The sequence below is a fragment of the Salminus brasiliensis genome, chromosome 23 (genome assembly GCF_030463535.1).
Source record: "Salminus brasiliensis chromosome 23, fSalBra1.hap2, whole genome shotgun sequence".
In the NCBI taxonomy this organism is placed as follows: Eukaryota; Metazoa; Chordata; class Actinopteri; order Characiformes; family Bryconidae; genus Salminus; species Salminus brasiliensis.
In genome coordinates, this window is record NC_132900.1 from 12367430 (window position 1) to 12384601 (window position 17172).

The window sequence follows — 17172 nt, forward strand, 5'->3', positions numbered from 1 at the left end:
ATTTTACATTTTTGTATGTATTGATTATTTTATTTTATTTTATTTTATTTTATTTTATTTTATTTTATTGAATTCTTCTACTGCAGATTTTACTCACACCCAAAACTGCACTTTTCAGTATTGTGTTCTGTTGTGAATTTTTGATTTATTCTGAATTTAGCGCACAGTATTTCTGCTGCATAAGGCTAGTTCAGTCCTTTTTTTATTTTCATTTCTGAAATGATAAATGATCTAAAAATAGAAACATTCAGGTGCTAATTTCTGCTTCTACCAATTGCCGCAGTGGATTTACACCCACCACAAAACCACACTTCAGTACCCTGTTCAGTAACATTCTGCTGCAAATTTCTTTTTTTGCAAAAAGCAAATCATGATGCTGATTCTGTAGTCTGCAGTAGATTTTAGTCCAATACAGTACTGCACTGGTCAGCACTATTCTACTGCAAATACCTGGTTCTCAGTTTAGCAAATTCCTATAATACATCCAGAAAAGTACTTGTTTGTTCGTTCCTGGATGTATGTGACCATCACTGAATCCATTTTTCAGTGGAAATGTCTGGAGTCCTGGGCATGGCAGGCAGCAGTCGGAATTATGCTGCCTATGGCTATGTGGAGTGCGGCCCTTGCATTGGGAAAAAGCAGAAAGCTGTCAAGTCCTGCCTGACGTGTTTGGATTCTTACTGCTGTCTTCACCTGGAGCTCCATGAGGAACTGCACGCGGGGAAGAGGCACAAAGTGATCGATGCCACAGGCTTTCTCCAGGACAAAATCTGCTCCAAGCATGACAAGCTGCTGGAGGTGTTCTGCTGCTCGGACCAGCAGTGCATCTGCCTCATGTGCACCATGGAGGACCACCGAGGCCACACGATCGTGTCTGCTGCAACAGAACGGACGGAGAAACAGGTGTGAAAGTACAGTCGCTGTAAGCTAAAGCATGCAGTACTGAGTGCATTACATGCATAAATGTAAACCGTCTTAAATTACTCCATGATACTGAGGAAAATCCCTAAATAAATAGCTGTTTTATGCTAAATAACACATTCATTAATTAATAAGCTCCCCAGACAAACCTTGCGTCACCTTGCGTGTTTTGGGGGGTTGTCATTTCAAGCTCCTGCAGGCATTGCATGAGGAGCATTAGGCTATAAATACCTGCAGGGTGTGTGATGGGATTCATAGAGGTGGTACAGTGCAGTGAATGTCTTGTTGGATGTGTGAAAAAGTGGGTTGCAAAGCAAATATTAATAATTGCCAAAAAGGACTGATTGCATTTGGGCGTGCCAAAAGGCCACAGTTTGAAGGAAGTAGCCGAGTATGCAGGTGTATGGAAGCATACGGTCATTAGGGTCTACCAGCAGTGGCAGAAATCCCAGTTACCCAACGTCTTCTCAATCTATGAATCTCGTCACACACCTCGTAGGTATTTATAGCCTGATCGTCCTTGTGCGATGCCATCTGCAGGAGCCTAAAGTTACCACCACCTTAAACACACAAGGTGACTAAAGGGATTTTCACACCTACTTTGTTAGGTCCGGACTTTTGGCCCAAAATCTCCAACCCCTTAACACTCCAAGGCTTATCTATCTATTGGGGTTAAATAGTGCTAAAGTGTTAAATTTAATAAATGAACACTTTACAACTACAATTACTGAAATGACACGTTTGCACTCCTTCCATATTTTTTTATTAACCCTATACATCTAGTGCAGACTTCTATGGTGTTATTACTGGAAACCTTGCTTGCTTGCACCCTAATAATTGAGCCCCCCTGTAACATTCAACACGAGTTATGATACACGCCTTGCCCTTCAAAAACGTCTAATTAGTCAAAGTGTCAAAGCTTGCATGTCAGCGTGGATTCTGGAACCGAGTGGAACGGTCTGTTCTAGAAAACCCAGCAGGATTACGACTGTTCAGCCAGGCAGTGTAAAAATAAAAGGCATCCGTCATTATCGAGTTATCACCTATCACCAAGAAATAGCATATGGTGGCATTGCTACTGGTACCGTTACTGTGTTACTGTGCTGCGAAAATACCTGACCAACTTACTGTGATATTTATAGCATTTCTTTTTAAGATCCAACACTTTGATCAGATTAACAAGTCTATATAAGTCACGTTTCTGAAAAGCACTCTGTATTGTACCCCTTCTAATAAGTACTCCTTCTAATAAATGCTTTCAGCTACTTAGAGTTGCACTCTAAGTCCTGTAGAGAAGCACCACCAATAGAATAAGAATTTAGTTTTGTTAGTTTAGTTTAGTTTAGGAGCAGATAAACGTGAACCTATTGGCACCATGCCTAATGCTAGGGAATAATCCCCCCCCCCAGATTTGAGCTGTGAAGCAGTGGAACTGTGTTCTCTGCAATGATGGATGGTGCTCCATTCAATACTTTTAGGATGAGTTGGGTAGTTGGGATGATGCTGGGAGGTGATCATCCAAGACCCCCAGCAGTGCTCCACAACCTAGTAAAAAAAGCCTTCCCTGGACATCCCTAAACTCTGCTTAATAGCCTTGATTTTGAACCAAGAACCAAGGAATGAACAGATGTCCCAATACTTTTGCCCATATAGTGCTTGATACCACTCTTTCTTTCCCAAACCAATATTGAAATCTAGAATAACAGCAAATACTGTACCAGTCAAAAGTTAAGCTATCCACTGTATTTAGGATGACATGGGTGTGTGTGGGGGGAGGGGGGTAGCATTTCAAGTAGGCCAAAGTTGTACGCTGAACTGCCAGGAGATGAGATGCTATACTATAATGCTAAACGCTCAACTACAAGAAGAAACACACAGCTAACATCACATCACACGGTGTGAGTGTGTGCTGTTTCAGACTGCACTTGTCACAAGATTGTCACAGATTGATTACTGTATTTCCTCTGATATCTGACCCAGCATTTTCTGCTGATATCAGCCAAAGACTGATACCCATTTAAAGTGATTGGCCATCTTAATGAATATTTCTGAAAACAATGTGTGTAAATATCAATAGGAAACACAAGGATCTTAAAGCCTTTTAGAACATAATATCGCTGCTGTCCAATGAAAAACATATATGTCCATTTTTGTCCGTTTTCTTGTTTCCACCGTAGTTTGAGGCCTGTAGCGTCTCTGAACGCTGGATGAATTGACCAATAGAAATGCTCTAAATTACTTGGAATAAACTCTTATTTCATATTTCAAAGCAAATATTAATAATTGCCAAAAAGGACTGATTGCATTTGGGCGTGCCAAAAGGCCACAGTTTGAAGGAAGTAGCCGAATTTGCAGGTGTATGGAAGCATATGATCATTAGGGTCTACCAGCAGTTGATTAATCCCAAGTAATTTAGACCAATAGAAATGCTCTAAATTCTTATTTCATTTTTGCCTTCCTCTGTAAAGTCGCCATTTTGGAAACACATGCTTTTCATTGGACAGTGACGATATACACACCTACATCAGTGGTTCTTGCTAAGCTAACCTAAAACCCAATAATATGACCTACAATTTGTACTTATACTTTGCTTGCATGCATAATTATGCATAATGATTATTAATAGGTACATTTTGGGCTTATTGCCACACTGTCCACTGACCACTGCCTCCTAAACTAAGAGTAGTTCTAAATGCACTGGATGTGGCGCCCAACGCAGCTATTTCTGTCGCACATGTGCATGCGTGTAGTATTCACTCAGCTCAGCTGAATCGGTTGTCCAACAGAGCCAGCTGGGGGAGCCAAAGAAGAAATCCCTGCAGAGGATCGTGGAGCGAGAGAAGGAGCTGGAGGCCCTGCAGAGGGCTGTGGACTCTCACAAGGTCAGTTCAGAGCAGAGGAGGGAAAATAACACCTGGATGTGCACCAGCTGTTCCTGGATTGGCCACAACTCGCAACCAGTTCAGTGGTGCGAGCTGTGGGGCTAACATCTAATGACTGTTCAGTCTTTGGTGTGAGCGGTGAGGCTAACATCTAATGACTGTTCGGTCTTTGGTGTGAGCTGTGAGGCTAACATCTAATGACTGTTCGGTCTTTGGTGCGAGCTGTGAGGCTAACATATAATGACTGTTCGGTCTTTGGTGCGAGCTGTGAGGTTAACATCTAATGACTGTTCGGTCTTTGGTGCGAGCTGTGAGGCTCACATCTACTGACTGTTCGGTCTTTGGTGTGAGCGGTGAGGCTAACATCTAATGACTGTTCGGTCTTTGGTGCGAGCTGTGAGGCTCACATCTACTGACTGTTCGGTCTTTGGTGTGAGCGGTGAGGCTAACATCTAATGACTGTTCGGTCTTTGGTGCGAGCTGTGAGGCTCACATCTAATGACTGTTCGGTCTTTGGTGTGAGCGGTGAGGCTAACGTCTAATGACTGTTCGGTCTTTGGTGTTAGCTGTGAGGCTGACGTCTAATGACTGTTGGGTCTTTGGTGTGAGCTGTGAGGTTAACATCTAATGACTGATCGGACTTTGGTGTGAGCTGTGAGGCTAACGTCTAATGACTGTTCGGTCTTTGGTGTGAGCTGTGAGGCTCACATCTAATGACTGTTCGGTCTTTGGTGTGAGCGGTGAGGCTAACATCTAATGACTGTTCGAGTCTTTGGTGCGAGCTGTGAGGCTCACATCTAATGACTGTTCGGTCTTTGGTGTGAGCTGTGAGGCTCACATCTAATGATTGTTCGGTCTTTGGTGTTAGCTGTGAGGCTGACGTCTAATGACTGTTCAGTCTTTGGTGTGAGCTGTGAGGCTCACATCTAATGACTGTTCGGTCTTTGGTGTGAGCGGTGAGGCTAACGTCTAATGACTGTTCGGTCTTTGGTGTTAGCTGTGAGGCTGACGTCTAATGACTGTTCGGTCTTTGGTGTGAGCTGTGAGGTTAACATCTAATGACTGATCGGACTTTGGTGTGAGCTGTGAGGCTCACATCTAATGACTGTTCGGTCTTTGGTGTGAGCGGTAAGGCTAACATCTAATGACTGTTCGAGTCTTTGGTGCGAGCTGTGAGGCTCACATCTAATGACTGTTCGGTCTTTGGTGTTAGCTGTGAGGCTCACATCTAATGACTGTTCGGTCTTTGGTGTGAGCTGTAAGGCTAACATCTAATGACTGTTCGGTCTTTGGTGCGAGCTGTGAGGCTCACATCTAATGACTGTTCGGTCTTTGGTGCGAGCTGTGAGGCTAACATCCAATGAATGTTCGAGTCTTTGGTGCGAGCTGTGAGGCTCACATCTAATGACTGTTCGGTCTTTGGTGTGAGCGGTGAGGCTCACATCTAATGACTGTTCGGTCTTTGGTGTGAGTGGTGAGGCTAACATCTAATGACTGTTCGGTCTTTGGTGTGAGCTGTGAGGCTCACATCTAATGACTGTTCGGTCTTTGGTGTTAGCTGTGAGGCTCACATCTAATGACTGTTCGGTCTTTGGTGTGAGCTGTGAGGCTCACATCTAATGACTGTTCGGTCTTTGGTGTTAGCTGTGAGGCTGACATCTAATGACTGTTCGGTCTTTGGTGTGAGCTGTGAGGCTCACATCTAATGATTGTTCGGTCTTTGGTGTGAGCTGTGAGGCTAACATCCAATGAATGTTCGAGTCTTTGGTGCGAGCTGTGAGGCTCACATCTCATGACTGTTCGGTCTTTGGTGTGAGCGGTGAGGCTCACATCTAATGACTGTTCGGTCTTTGGTGTGAGTGGTGAGGCTAACATCTAATGACTGTTCGGTCTTTGGTGTGAGCTGTGAGGCTCACATCTAATGACTGTTCGGTCTTTGGTGTTAGCTGTGAGGCTCACATCTAATGACTGTTCGGTCTCTGGTGTGAGCTGTGAGGCTAACATCCAATGAATGTTCAAGTCTTTGGTGCGAGCTGTGAGGCTCACATCTAATGACTGTTCGGTCTTTGGTGTGAGCGGTGAGGCTAACATCTAATGACTGTTCGAGTCTTTGGTGCAAGCTGTGAGGCTCACATCTAATGACTGTTCGGTCTTTGGTGTGAGTGGTGAGGCTAACATCTAATGACTGTTCGGTCTTTGGTGTTAGCTGTGAGGCTCATATATAATGACTGTTTGCTCTTTGGTGTGAGCTGTGAGGCTGACATCTAATGATTGTTCGGTCTTTGGTGTGAGCTGTGAGGCTAACATCTAATGATTGTTCGGTCTTTGGTGTTAGCTGTGAGGCTCACATCTAATGACTGTTCGGTCTTTGGTGTGAGCGGTGAGGCTAACATCTAATGACTGTTCGAGTCTTTGGTGCAAGCTGTGAGGCTCACATCTAATGACTGTTCGGTCTTTGGTGTGAGTGGTGAGGCTAACATCTAATGACTGTTCGGTCTTTGGTGTTAGCTGTGAGGCTCATATATAATGACTGTTTGCTCTTTGGTGTGAGCTGTGAGGCTGACATCTAATGATTGTTCGGTCTTTGGTGTTAGCTGTGAGGCTAACATCTAATGATTGTTCGGTCTTTGGTGTTAGCTGTGAGGCTGACGTCTAATGACTGTTCAGTCTTTGGTGTGAGCTGTGAGGCTGACGTCTAATGACTGTTCAGTCTTTGGTGTGAGCTGTGAGGCTAACATCTAATGACTGTTCGGTCTTTGGTGTTAGCTGTGAGGCTAATATTTATGAGGTGTTTTTTGTGGATAACAAGTAATTAATGCTTAACCCCAATTAGCATTGTGAGTTGAATCCAAATGGAGGCCAAAGACCACATCCAAATGTCTTGAGAAGCCCTGAACCGTGTCCGTCATTTACAGCGCTGCGCACAGACAGCACTGCAGGAGAGCGATAAGATCTTCAACGAGATGATCCGCTCCATCGAGAGAAGACGCTCTGAAGTGCAGGATCTGATCAAGGCTCAGGAGAAGGTGGCGGTGAGCCGAGCGGAAGCGTTCCTGAAGCAGCTGGAGGAGGAGGTCGCAGAGCTGAGGAGGACAGACGAGGAACTGCAGCAGCTTTCCCTCACCGACGATCATATCCACTTCCTGCAGGTAAGCTCAGTGCTGGACGCCAAACTACAGAGGTGTTTCTACATTGAGATGAGTAAACACAGTCTCTGTAGCTAATCAGACTTAAAACACCATCTTTCATAGTATACATCTTTCATATAAATACAGGAGATTAGTATGGCCTGTGCAAAAGTTTGGACACTCTAAAGGGTTGATTAGCAAACAGGTGTAAGACATATCACTTATTGGAACGGAAGCGTCAGACTCTTTAAACCTGGTACTAAAACTCATCAAACAGAAGCTGAAAATGAGCTACCAGTGCCTTTTAGGGTTATGGTCAAGACTTCCCAGAATGTGGTTTCTACAGTGCGGACAAATCTGAAGAAATAGCAGTTCAGGGGAACTGTGGCGGTCAAGATGAGACCTGGACAGGGGCACTGTATGGGGGTCCATTCTAAGGGCCTGTGACTGACAGGGACCCAAAAAATGTATGTTGGCTGACTTGTTAGCATTGTGGGAAAAAACTGCTCATATAATACTCGATTAGCTACAGAGACCGTGTTTACTGCCTCTCGGTTTTAAAAAATGAACAAATGTGTCATTTGGCCAAGGGTGCCCAAACTTTTGCATAAAAAATAAAATATCTATATGAATAATCAGTATACCTCAATATGTAAGAATACACAATATAAATAGACAATAAGAACAGACAAATTGTTAAAAGTTTTATAATAATAATAATAATTAGTTATTAGTAATAATTAGGTTAATACTGCCAAAAGAATAGGGCTATCTAAACATTAAACCATTGGCACCATGCCTGTGTTCTCTGATGAGTTGATGGAGTTGATGATGGAGATGATTTTTTGATGAGTTGAGGAGTTGGGAATGAGGTGGGGTGGTGATCATCCAATATCTTGATCTCACTGAACGCCCTTGTTGCTGAATGCAATCAAATTCTCACAGCAGTGCTCCAAAGTAGAATGTCTTCCCTGGACCGGAGAGACAGAGACAATGAATGAGCAGATGTCTCAGTACTTTTGGCCATGTAGTGTAGTAATATCCTGTGGTTATGACTCTGCAATACACTTTTACATTAAATACTATTAAGCTTAAGAATGGACTAAACAATCCAACAGTCTTTCGTCATCGCCACTGGTTGGTGTGGCCCAACAGCTAACACCACTATCTGCCAGTAAGCTACCACAGCATGTGGGAGACCAGGGTTCGATTCCTGGTCTGGGTGACTATACTGGTTGACTAGTCCTTGGGCAAGACTCCTAACACTACACTGGACCACCTCTGTAATATGAGTAGGTTGGTAGGAATATGGTTGGTGTGGCGCAGCAGATAAAACCACTAGCTGCCGGTGCGCTATTACACCATGTGGGAGACCAGGGTTCGATTCCCAGTCTGGGTGACCGTATGCTGTGCTACACCAATAAGAGTCCCTGGGCAAGACTCGTAACACTACATTGGCCCTCCTCTGTAATACGAGTAACTTTGTAAGTCGCTCTGGATAAGAGCGTCAGCTAAATACCATAAATGTAAATGTAAATGAGTAGCCTTGTAGGTCACTCTGGATAAGAGTCAGCTAAATGCCCTAAATGCCCTAAATATACGCTTAGTCCAGAGCTGTGAAACTACCAGAAACGTAGTGCTTGGGTTTGTTTTTGCTCAAATACCTTTGGTTTGTTTGTTTACAGCGTTATGTGTATCTCACTGCCCCTCCTGGAACGTCCGATTTACCCACCATCACTGTAAGCTCTGTGCTCTCGTTCGACGACGTGGCGAAATCTGTAAACGAACTGAAAAAGCGTCTGGAAGACTTCTGTAAAGAGGACATTGAGAGGATAACTAACAGAGGTAAAGTTTACAACTGCTTCAGTATTTTGCTTAATGGAAACAGAAGACCCCAGGCACCTTTAACACTCAAGCACCATATGATGCTTTTCAGCTGCTTTCTGGCTAAAAAGCCAAAATCATGTTTGATTATTAATGTATTACATTACTGTTGTTTTCACAGTGAAGCAAATCCAGATCCTCACACCTATGACCAGAGACGAGGTCCTGCAGTGTAAGTTACAGCACACACACACACACACACACATACAGATTATACATTCACTATCTACTTTATTAGAAACACCTACACGTTGGCTACTGGATCCTGCGGCACAAAGGTGGTGCAAACATGGAGCCAGTCAGCGGATCCCTACGTCTTTAAGCCCTCCCACCGAACGGTTCTGTGGCCCATCCTGAACCCTGTCCATATAGAAAAGGCACCAGAATGGTTGCTCTCTGTGCTCAGAACCATTGTTGCTGTCGTCAGCAGCGCAGCAAAACAACATGGGAGGACAGGAACGTCTTTTGTTGTTGGTGACGGAGATGAGGTGCGGATGTGTGCCGTTTCAGGCAGAGATTCGTTCACATTACGGACATGAATGTGAATCATCAGGATAGCCAAATCTGATCTGAGCAACAATATGAATTGATGAGGCTTGTAAAAAGGGCCCTTTATTTCCCCAGGCACGGGATGTCAATTTGATGTCAGAAAGATGTTGCTCTCTAATTTTGGTTGACATCAAGCTCCAACCTTAGACAGACGTTGAATTTTGGCTGGAAATCAAAATCACATATCCGTCAAAAACCAACACTGGGATAACATCAAGCTCCAATTTTGGCAGACGTTAAAATTTGGTCACTAAACACCATAAATGAAAAACCAGCAACATAGCAACATCTAACAAGGTTAGATTATGAAGTTTAGCAGATGTTGGGTTTCTGTCATCATACATTACAACTAAATGTTATTAGTTTTAACAGCATGTGACGTTTGGCAGATGTGGGATATTGCTTATTATATGTGACCCGACATCACAACTTACATTCAACCAGATAACAACGTCTGTCGACATCAGTGGCCATCTGAGTTACATCATATTACAATGTGAATAAAGACAGATTGTAATCTGATTGGCTGATCCATGTTGTCCCTAATGGCTCATTTACTTAACTTTTTTTTTTTTTTTTTTTACACTTTTTACCCCAGTGTACAATGTAGTACATCATTACAACCTCCTCCACCGTCACCATGTTTGTTGTTGTCAGAAACTGTTGTCTCAGAAGCTGCCACCCCTTGTGACTGTATTGCTTAACATCCATGTCAAAGTAAATGACATATAGAAGCATGTGGGCAGTGATGGTTACAGTGTTTGCAATGGACATATTCATTTTCATACATAAAGGGAGTATAAATGAGCCCTAACAACCCCTTAACTGTGGTAAACACTACTGAACTCCACAGCCTCTTGTTGCCCCTTTGTTACAGTCATTTCCCTTCATTATAACCAAAGCTCATGTATTTTACCCCCACCAGATTTCTGTGATCTGACATTGGACACCAACACAGCCTACCGGCGTCTCGCTCTGTCTAACTCTAACAAAACGGTGGTCAACAATGACAGGGACCTGACCTACCCAGACCACCCCGACAGGTTCGACTGGCCGCAGGTGCTGTGCAAGGAGAAGGTGTGTGGTCGTGCCTACTGGGAGGTGGAATGGGGCGGCACCAACGGGATCAACATCGCTGTGTCGTACAGGAACATCCAGAGGAAGGGTGGCCGGAACGAGTGCTGGTTCGGCTGCGGCGAGCAGTCCTGGAGGCTCTACTGCTCACCGTTCAGGTACGCCTTCAGGCACCACAGCAAAGAGACCTACATCCCCAAAAACAACCAGTCCACCAGGATAGGGGTGTACCTGGATTACGACGCTGGAACACTGTCCTTCTACAGCATCGCTGAGAAAATGATCCTTCTCTACAAAGTGCAGGCTGAGTTCACCGAGCCTTTATATCCTGGCTTTACTGTGTGGCCTGGATCCAAACTGACCCTGTGTCCACCTGCAAAATTATAGATTGCCTACTTAGCCCCTTAATTATCTGTAGAATTTTGCCTGAAGATAAGGTTCCTAAACCTTAACATGTTGACCCTTGTTGACCCTTGTTGTCAGTTGTTAGAAGTTATGCAGTTATGAGAGAGAGAGAGAGAGGAACTGAGGTGTAGGCCCAGAATTCAGAATTCAAGGGGTTCAATTCTCAACCCAGTCCTAAGGATACACCAGAATACACATGCAAGCAGATCTTCAAAACAATGGGCCTCATTCACCAGTTTCTTGAGAAAGGTCCAAACAAAGTCCCCGTTTACACTTGGTCACTTCATGCGACCAGTATCCTGATTGTACCCTGATAAGACTTTAGCTGCATGCGATTACACTTGGTAGCCCAATGCATCTCCAGTTAGTCAGACAGAAATCTGATTGTGTGAGACGGAATATGAAAAGATCAGATTTGTATTTATGGATATGCATCTTGGGTGCGTTTACACATCTGGATTGTACCCTGATAAGATTTTAGACACATACATAGTTAAATGTATCTCTGGTTAATCAGACTGAAATCAGATCGGTGTGTGGGATGGAATGTGCACATTCGCTTGTTGTGCTTGTTCTGGTGTTTCGCTTGTACTTGGAGACATTTTGGTTGTCAAATGGGTCTCAGAGAGCAATACTGCTATAATATGTGGCTCAGACCACCTCCTGAAGTGATTTGAGTGATGGGATTTGTCTCTGATTTAAATGCATGTTGGGTGTGTCAAAAAAGTCTACAGCAGATTCATGATGTGGTTGAAATGATGAATCTCATTGTTCTCCTAAAACGAACAAATCCCAACAGTCTTTGTAAAGACTGCATAAGTGGGTTTTAGGAAGAGAGTTCTTCTGAAAGACGGGTGGTGAATCAGACCCAATGTCCAACATTTATGTAAAGCCTTCCTAGAAGATTAGAGGCTTTAACTGGATAAAAAGGAGGGAAACTCTCTGTTTATACTCTTGACTTCAGAGAAAATGTTAGATTACATTACAGGTGTCTACAAACTTTTGGAGGCAAGGTATATTGCGTCTGGAAACTATCTGGTTGGAGTGTGTATGGGGAAAGAGATCATATTGAAGATAGAGAAGGAACAGGTTCCTAAGGTCCTAAAAGACTGATTCCTCTTTAGCCTGAACAACAAGTCATTCAAGTTGACTTTCATCACTATAACCCAGGGGTGGACAATTCGGGTCCTGGAGGAGTGTTTCCTGCTTAAGCACACCTCAGTCAACTCACCTATTGATTGCCAGGTTTTGTAAGTCTATTAGAGCAGGAAAATCTGTGCCAGACTCTGGCCCCATTACCCACCCCTGCCATAACCCCACATGTTCATGTGAACGTCTGATGAAATGAAGCTAAACCTAATAATGTAGATACCTTGACTCCTACCGTAACGTGTTCTGCTGAATCTGATCCCATATGGACAGCAGGTGTTGGCTGGTTAGATGGAAAGACAGCTGATGTAAGAATGCAACAACCCACCTGCAGTCGAGCTTCTCAACACACCACAGGTTCATGAACAGGTTACAGTAGTTTAGAACACTAAATTTAGCAGCAGAGGTCAGGCTGGCTAATGTATTAGGAGAATAAAGAAAGGGTGATTTTGCTGGGCTATTTGTCAGTGATAACAAAAATCTAATATTGCTATTTAGGAATGAAAGCATGATAACAGCTTGGACCATACAAAATGCAGAAAAAGAAAAAGGTTGAACCAAGGGCTGGTCAGCTAAATCTGCAGTTTAACTGTACTATATTTGTACTGACTGGTTGTATCAACAATTTAATACACAATTAAATAAAGTCCTTTTGATCTGGAGATTGTAGTATGTGTTATTTCTTCATTTCTTATTTTCTACAGTGTGAAACTATGTCATATATTGTCACTGTCATGCAAAAAATCAAATAGATTTTTGACATAATGTGAATGTGGCCAAGAGAAATGCTCCAAAACTGATTGGAACATAATCAATGGTTTTCACTAAAAGGTAAGGTTTTTTCCTTTTCTCGAGAAGTTGCCAATTTGGAGACAAACATACAAGCCAATCATTTGTTTGTTGAATTTTTCTCCCAATTCGGTACTGCCAATTAATGCACCCATTCGTAACTCCCCATAGCACTAGCAATCATCCCGACACATGCAAAGCCAGCCACCGCCTCTTTCAAACTGCCGCCAATGTGGCATTGTTTGGCAGCTGACTCGCTCAGAGGAAAGCAAGGGGTCCCTAGCCCTAGCTCCACTGCACTAGGTGATGCACAAGATGCCTGTGCTGGCCTGAGCTGGAGTGAAGAGTGATGAGTGATGAGGGAAGAGAGTGACATCTACCCATAGACAGCATGGCCAGTTGTGCTCTCTAAGACTTCAGCTGCTGATGGCAAAGTGGCATGGCTCCCACATAATACTTACATAACGTCCATATTTCTGTTACAACCACCAGCTCACCAGGTTTTAAGCTTTAGGGATACAGTGGTGGATTATGTCTGTGTATTATATGATTATATGAGTATGTGTGTAACATAAGCACTCCCAGCTGGCTCTAAGGACGGCCTGGACCTTACTGCCAATAATACCAAACCATCCAAGTCCATAATCTCAATATATCTGGAAATATCAGCTAAAAGTTATGTTTATGCTCCTTACATTGCTAGGTTCTCTTAGCGTTATTGATAACAACTTTTAGAACCTTTTATCCAACCTGCTTCTTCATGGATCCAGAGCCCACCTGAATCACTGCTCACAGGGCAGGATGGGATGGGGCGCCAGTCCATGGAAGGGTACCACACACATCTGTTTAAGCTTAGGGGCAATTTAGCACAGCCAATTCACCTGCCATGCATCTTTGAGAAGTGGGAAGACTGACTCAAAGGCAACGGCCAGAGAGAGGATCAAACTCACAACCCCAAGCACTTGGCACACCTTTTGGCACACCTACACTATATGTCCAAATATTTGGGGACACCCCTTTTAATGCATACATTCAGCTACTTAAAGCACATGCACATACACAGATTGTCTAGCCCCTGTAACAAAGTACTGCCAATAGAACCAAACTTTCTGGAGCAAAGATAAGCATGAACCTATTGCATAATGCCAGGTGTGGGCTAGAGGGGTATGTGGGCCCTCATCCCAAAAGCACTGTTATGAAGCACCATAACTCCAGAGAAGACAGTTCCACTGCTCCACAGCTTAATGTTTGGAGGCTTTATACCCCTCTAGCCCATGCCAGGCATTGGGCATGGTGCCAATAGGTTCATGTTTATCTGCTCCAGAGAGTCCTATTCTATTGGCAGTACTTCTCTACAGAGACTAGACAAGCTGTATGTTTGTGTGCATTTGCACATCTGTGTCAGCAATGGGTGCAAGGTTAAAGCAGCTGAATGCATTCATTAGAAGGGGTGTCCACAAAGTTTTGACATATAGTGTTTTTGTGTATACACAAAGATATTATCATACAATCATGTTCAGAAAATTAGGACACGCCATTAAAAAACATTTTTTTACTACTTTATAAAAACCCTAAAGTTAGAATCAGGTGCTGCACATCAGCCGCAGATAAGTGTAACATGGTCAGAGAGGATTGTGGAGGAGCCTGGATGCACTATACACGTATGCATTGCGTACTACACACTAATCCTATAGGGCAGGGGTGGGCAACGAGGGTTTGCAGCTTGCCCTGCGCCAACAGGCCTACAACACCTGGCCATTAACAGGTGAGCTGATTTAGGTGTGCTTAAACGGGAGAAGCACAGAACTGTGTAGGAATGTATATTAGCATATACGATATACTAACCTTAACAGTCCAGGTTTGGCAGGTTAGTACATGAAATATTAACATACCAACCCATTTTCTTCTAACAGGAAGTAATGAAGCGTTGCTATGCCAATTGCACTTGCATCGTTATCTGCCATTGTTTCTAATAACTGGGGGATTCCCAATCAAAGTACTGGAAGTTCTGACTGGTTGTGCTTGGGGGGCAGACTTGGCTAAGAGATTTAAAAAGATATTCTTTAAAAAGGTCTGCTAGTGGATTTACAGTAATACAACAGCCAACATGGCCAAGTCAGGTCGCCCTAGCAAGTTCAGCCCAAGAGCAGAACGCCTCTTATAACAATCCTATAAAAATGTCATCATGGGATCTACAGGTAGCTCCTGCCACAGTTTTGTTTTGCTGTCCAAATGTCCCTGTGTGTTAAAGAAGACAAAGGGTTTAATGGGGTGCCCTAACATCTTCCCACGACTGTCTATCTATGTCATACAAACTGAACACCCTGCAGTGTAATTCTCTGGGCTTTTACTGCACACACTGTGGTGAGTGGTGTGGTGGTTGTAGAACACCAGTGCTGAATGTAGCACTGCTTTGGTTAAAGCATGCTGTGAGGTCATTGTTGCTGTGTATAGATCAAAAGCTTCTATAATCCCTCAGCTGCGCCACTAAAATCTCCACACTCATCTCCCTTGGCCTAGTAATCTAGACCGCTGTGTGTGTGTGTGTGTGTTGGGAAATGCCACCTGCTAGATGTTTCTATTTTGGTGCTTTGTTCAGCCCTGCCCTAAAACAGAAACCAAAGCCAGATGAGATCCAGACATGCAGAACAGCTGCAGCACATGCACACTAGAGCTGCACAATGCATCGCCCGCTATTCGCTATGCCGATATCAGCCTTGCGATAATGACATCACAGAGAGCCACGGTATGCAAATGAGCTCTCTAAGCAATCACAGTTTGTTTACCTTGTGCTGTGAGCATCTTCTCCTACCACAGCTCCATGTGATAAATGGTGCTGTGGAGGTTCTATTAAATCAAAGCTCAACAAAAGTAACTGTTGGGGTCACAATGTTGCTGGTCAGCCTTTTACCAGGTCAATGGTGTAATTTTTGGAGCAGGGGCTTCTTTCTTGGATGGCAGCCTCTCAGTCCATGGCTAGGTCAAACTTGCTTGACTGTAGACAGTAACACTGATGTTCCAGCAGCTTCCCGTCCATGGCAGACATGTGCCTTAGTGGATCTTGGGTTGTTCCTGACCATCTGAAGCTGATGTTTTTGACCCTGAATCAACACAGACAGATGAACAGACAACAGAATTCATGGTTCCTTTGAATAAAAGTCACCAAGGTCTTACAGCAGCAAAACATACACTGCCTCACTGCCAGCACCCTGTTTGAATGGTGGTTTGGTGTTCATACTGCAAAATACAGATTTATCTCTAACCCAGATAAAAAATGGGACCTCTTGTGTTCAGAAAGTTACACTTTGGACTGATCTGTCTGTAGAACATTATCCTAAAAGGCTTAGGGATTGTGCAAGTGTCAGACATGTGTGTAGTTCTATGAATGCCATCTTTGCCAAGACTCTTTCAGACTGTGGAGTCATGAACACTGACCTCATCTGAGACTTAGAGAAACCTCTTTGGATGTTCTCCTGGAACCTTTGGTGACTGCTGCACCTTTCACCGCCTGGCTGTGTTCAATTAGCTTCAAGTAATATTATGATCAATTCAATCCATTAATAAAATAATTGTGTTGGATAAAGTTCTCTGTGTTTAATAATAGATTTTGTTTAGTGGTCTAAAAAACCTCACTGCAACAAATATGTGTTAATAGAGAAAATCAGAAAGGGAGCAAATACTTTTTCACAGATGTATCTGTCATACACACAAACAGCCTGAAGCTGTGTTCAGCCTGTCTTTCTATCGGTCTGTCTATCTTTATCTATCTATCTGTCTGTCCGTCTATCTATCTATCTATCTATCTATCTATCTTTGTCTCTGTCTTTCTATCTATCTATCTTTGTCTCTGTCTTTCTGTCCATCCATTTATTTATCTAGTTATATCTGTCTAGCTATCTGTATGTCTATCCATCTATCTGTATGTATCCCTACCTATCTGTATGTCTGTCTATCCATCTCTCTATCTGTCTACATGAATGTCTGTCTGTCTATCCATTTATATATCTGTCTATCTGTATGTCTCTCTATCCATCTATCTATATACCTATAGACCTATACCTATCTACATGTATGTCTGTCGGTCCAAGCATCTTTATATCTATCTATTTATATATCTGTACGTCTGTCTATCTATTGATCTATTTGTCTGTCTACATGTCTGTCTGTACATCCGTGTATAAATCTATTTATATCTGTCTACCCATTTATCTGTATGTCTCCATACCTATCTATATGTCTGTCTGTCTATCTATCCATCTCTCTATCTGTCTACATGAATGTCTGTCTGTCTATCCATTTATATATCTGTCTATCTGTATGTCTGTGTCTATCTATATGTCTGTCTGTCTATCCATCTATCTATATACCTATCTACCTACATGTATGTCTGT

General features: G+C 43.2%; 1 protein-coding gene across 1 annotated transcript; it reads left to right on the top strand.

The window, feature by feature from the left end:
- Positions 1–552: 552 nt before the first annotated feature.
- LOC140545922 (tripartite motif-containing protein 16-like) lies at positions 553–11102 on the top strand. Its single transcript, XM_072668989.1, has 6 exons — positions 553–903; positions 3708–3803; positions 6719–6952; positions 8617–8776; positions 8937–8987; positions 10290–11102. Exons 1-6 carry the CDS (start codon positions 553–555, stop codon positions 10823–10825), a joined length of 1428 nt encoding a protein of 475 aa, XP_072525090.1. The 3' UTR covers positions 10826–11102.
- The last annotated feature ends 6070 nt before the right edge of the window (positions 11103–17172 follow it).

Excerpts from the sequence above, each read along its gene's own strand:
- LOC140545922 (XM_072668989.1), top strand. The coding sequence starts at position 553 with ATGTCTGGAGTCCTGGGCATGGCAGGCAGCAGTCGGAATTATGCTGCC. Across the intron at positions 8,777-8,936 it reads TGAGAGGATAACTAACAGAG|TGAAGCAAATCCAGATCCTC; the intron begins GTAAAGTTTACA and ends TTGTTTTCACAG. Across the intron at positions 8,988-10,289 it reads CAGAGACGAGGTCCTGCAGT|ATTTCTGTGATCTGACATTG; the intron begins GTAAGTTACAGC and ends TACCCCCACCAG.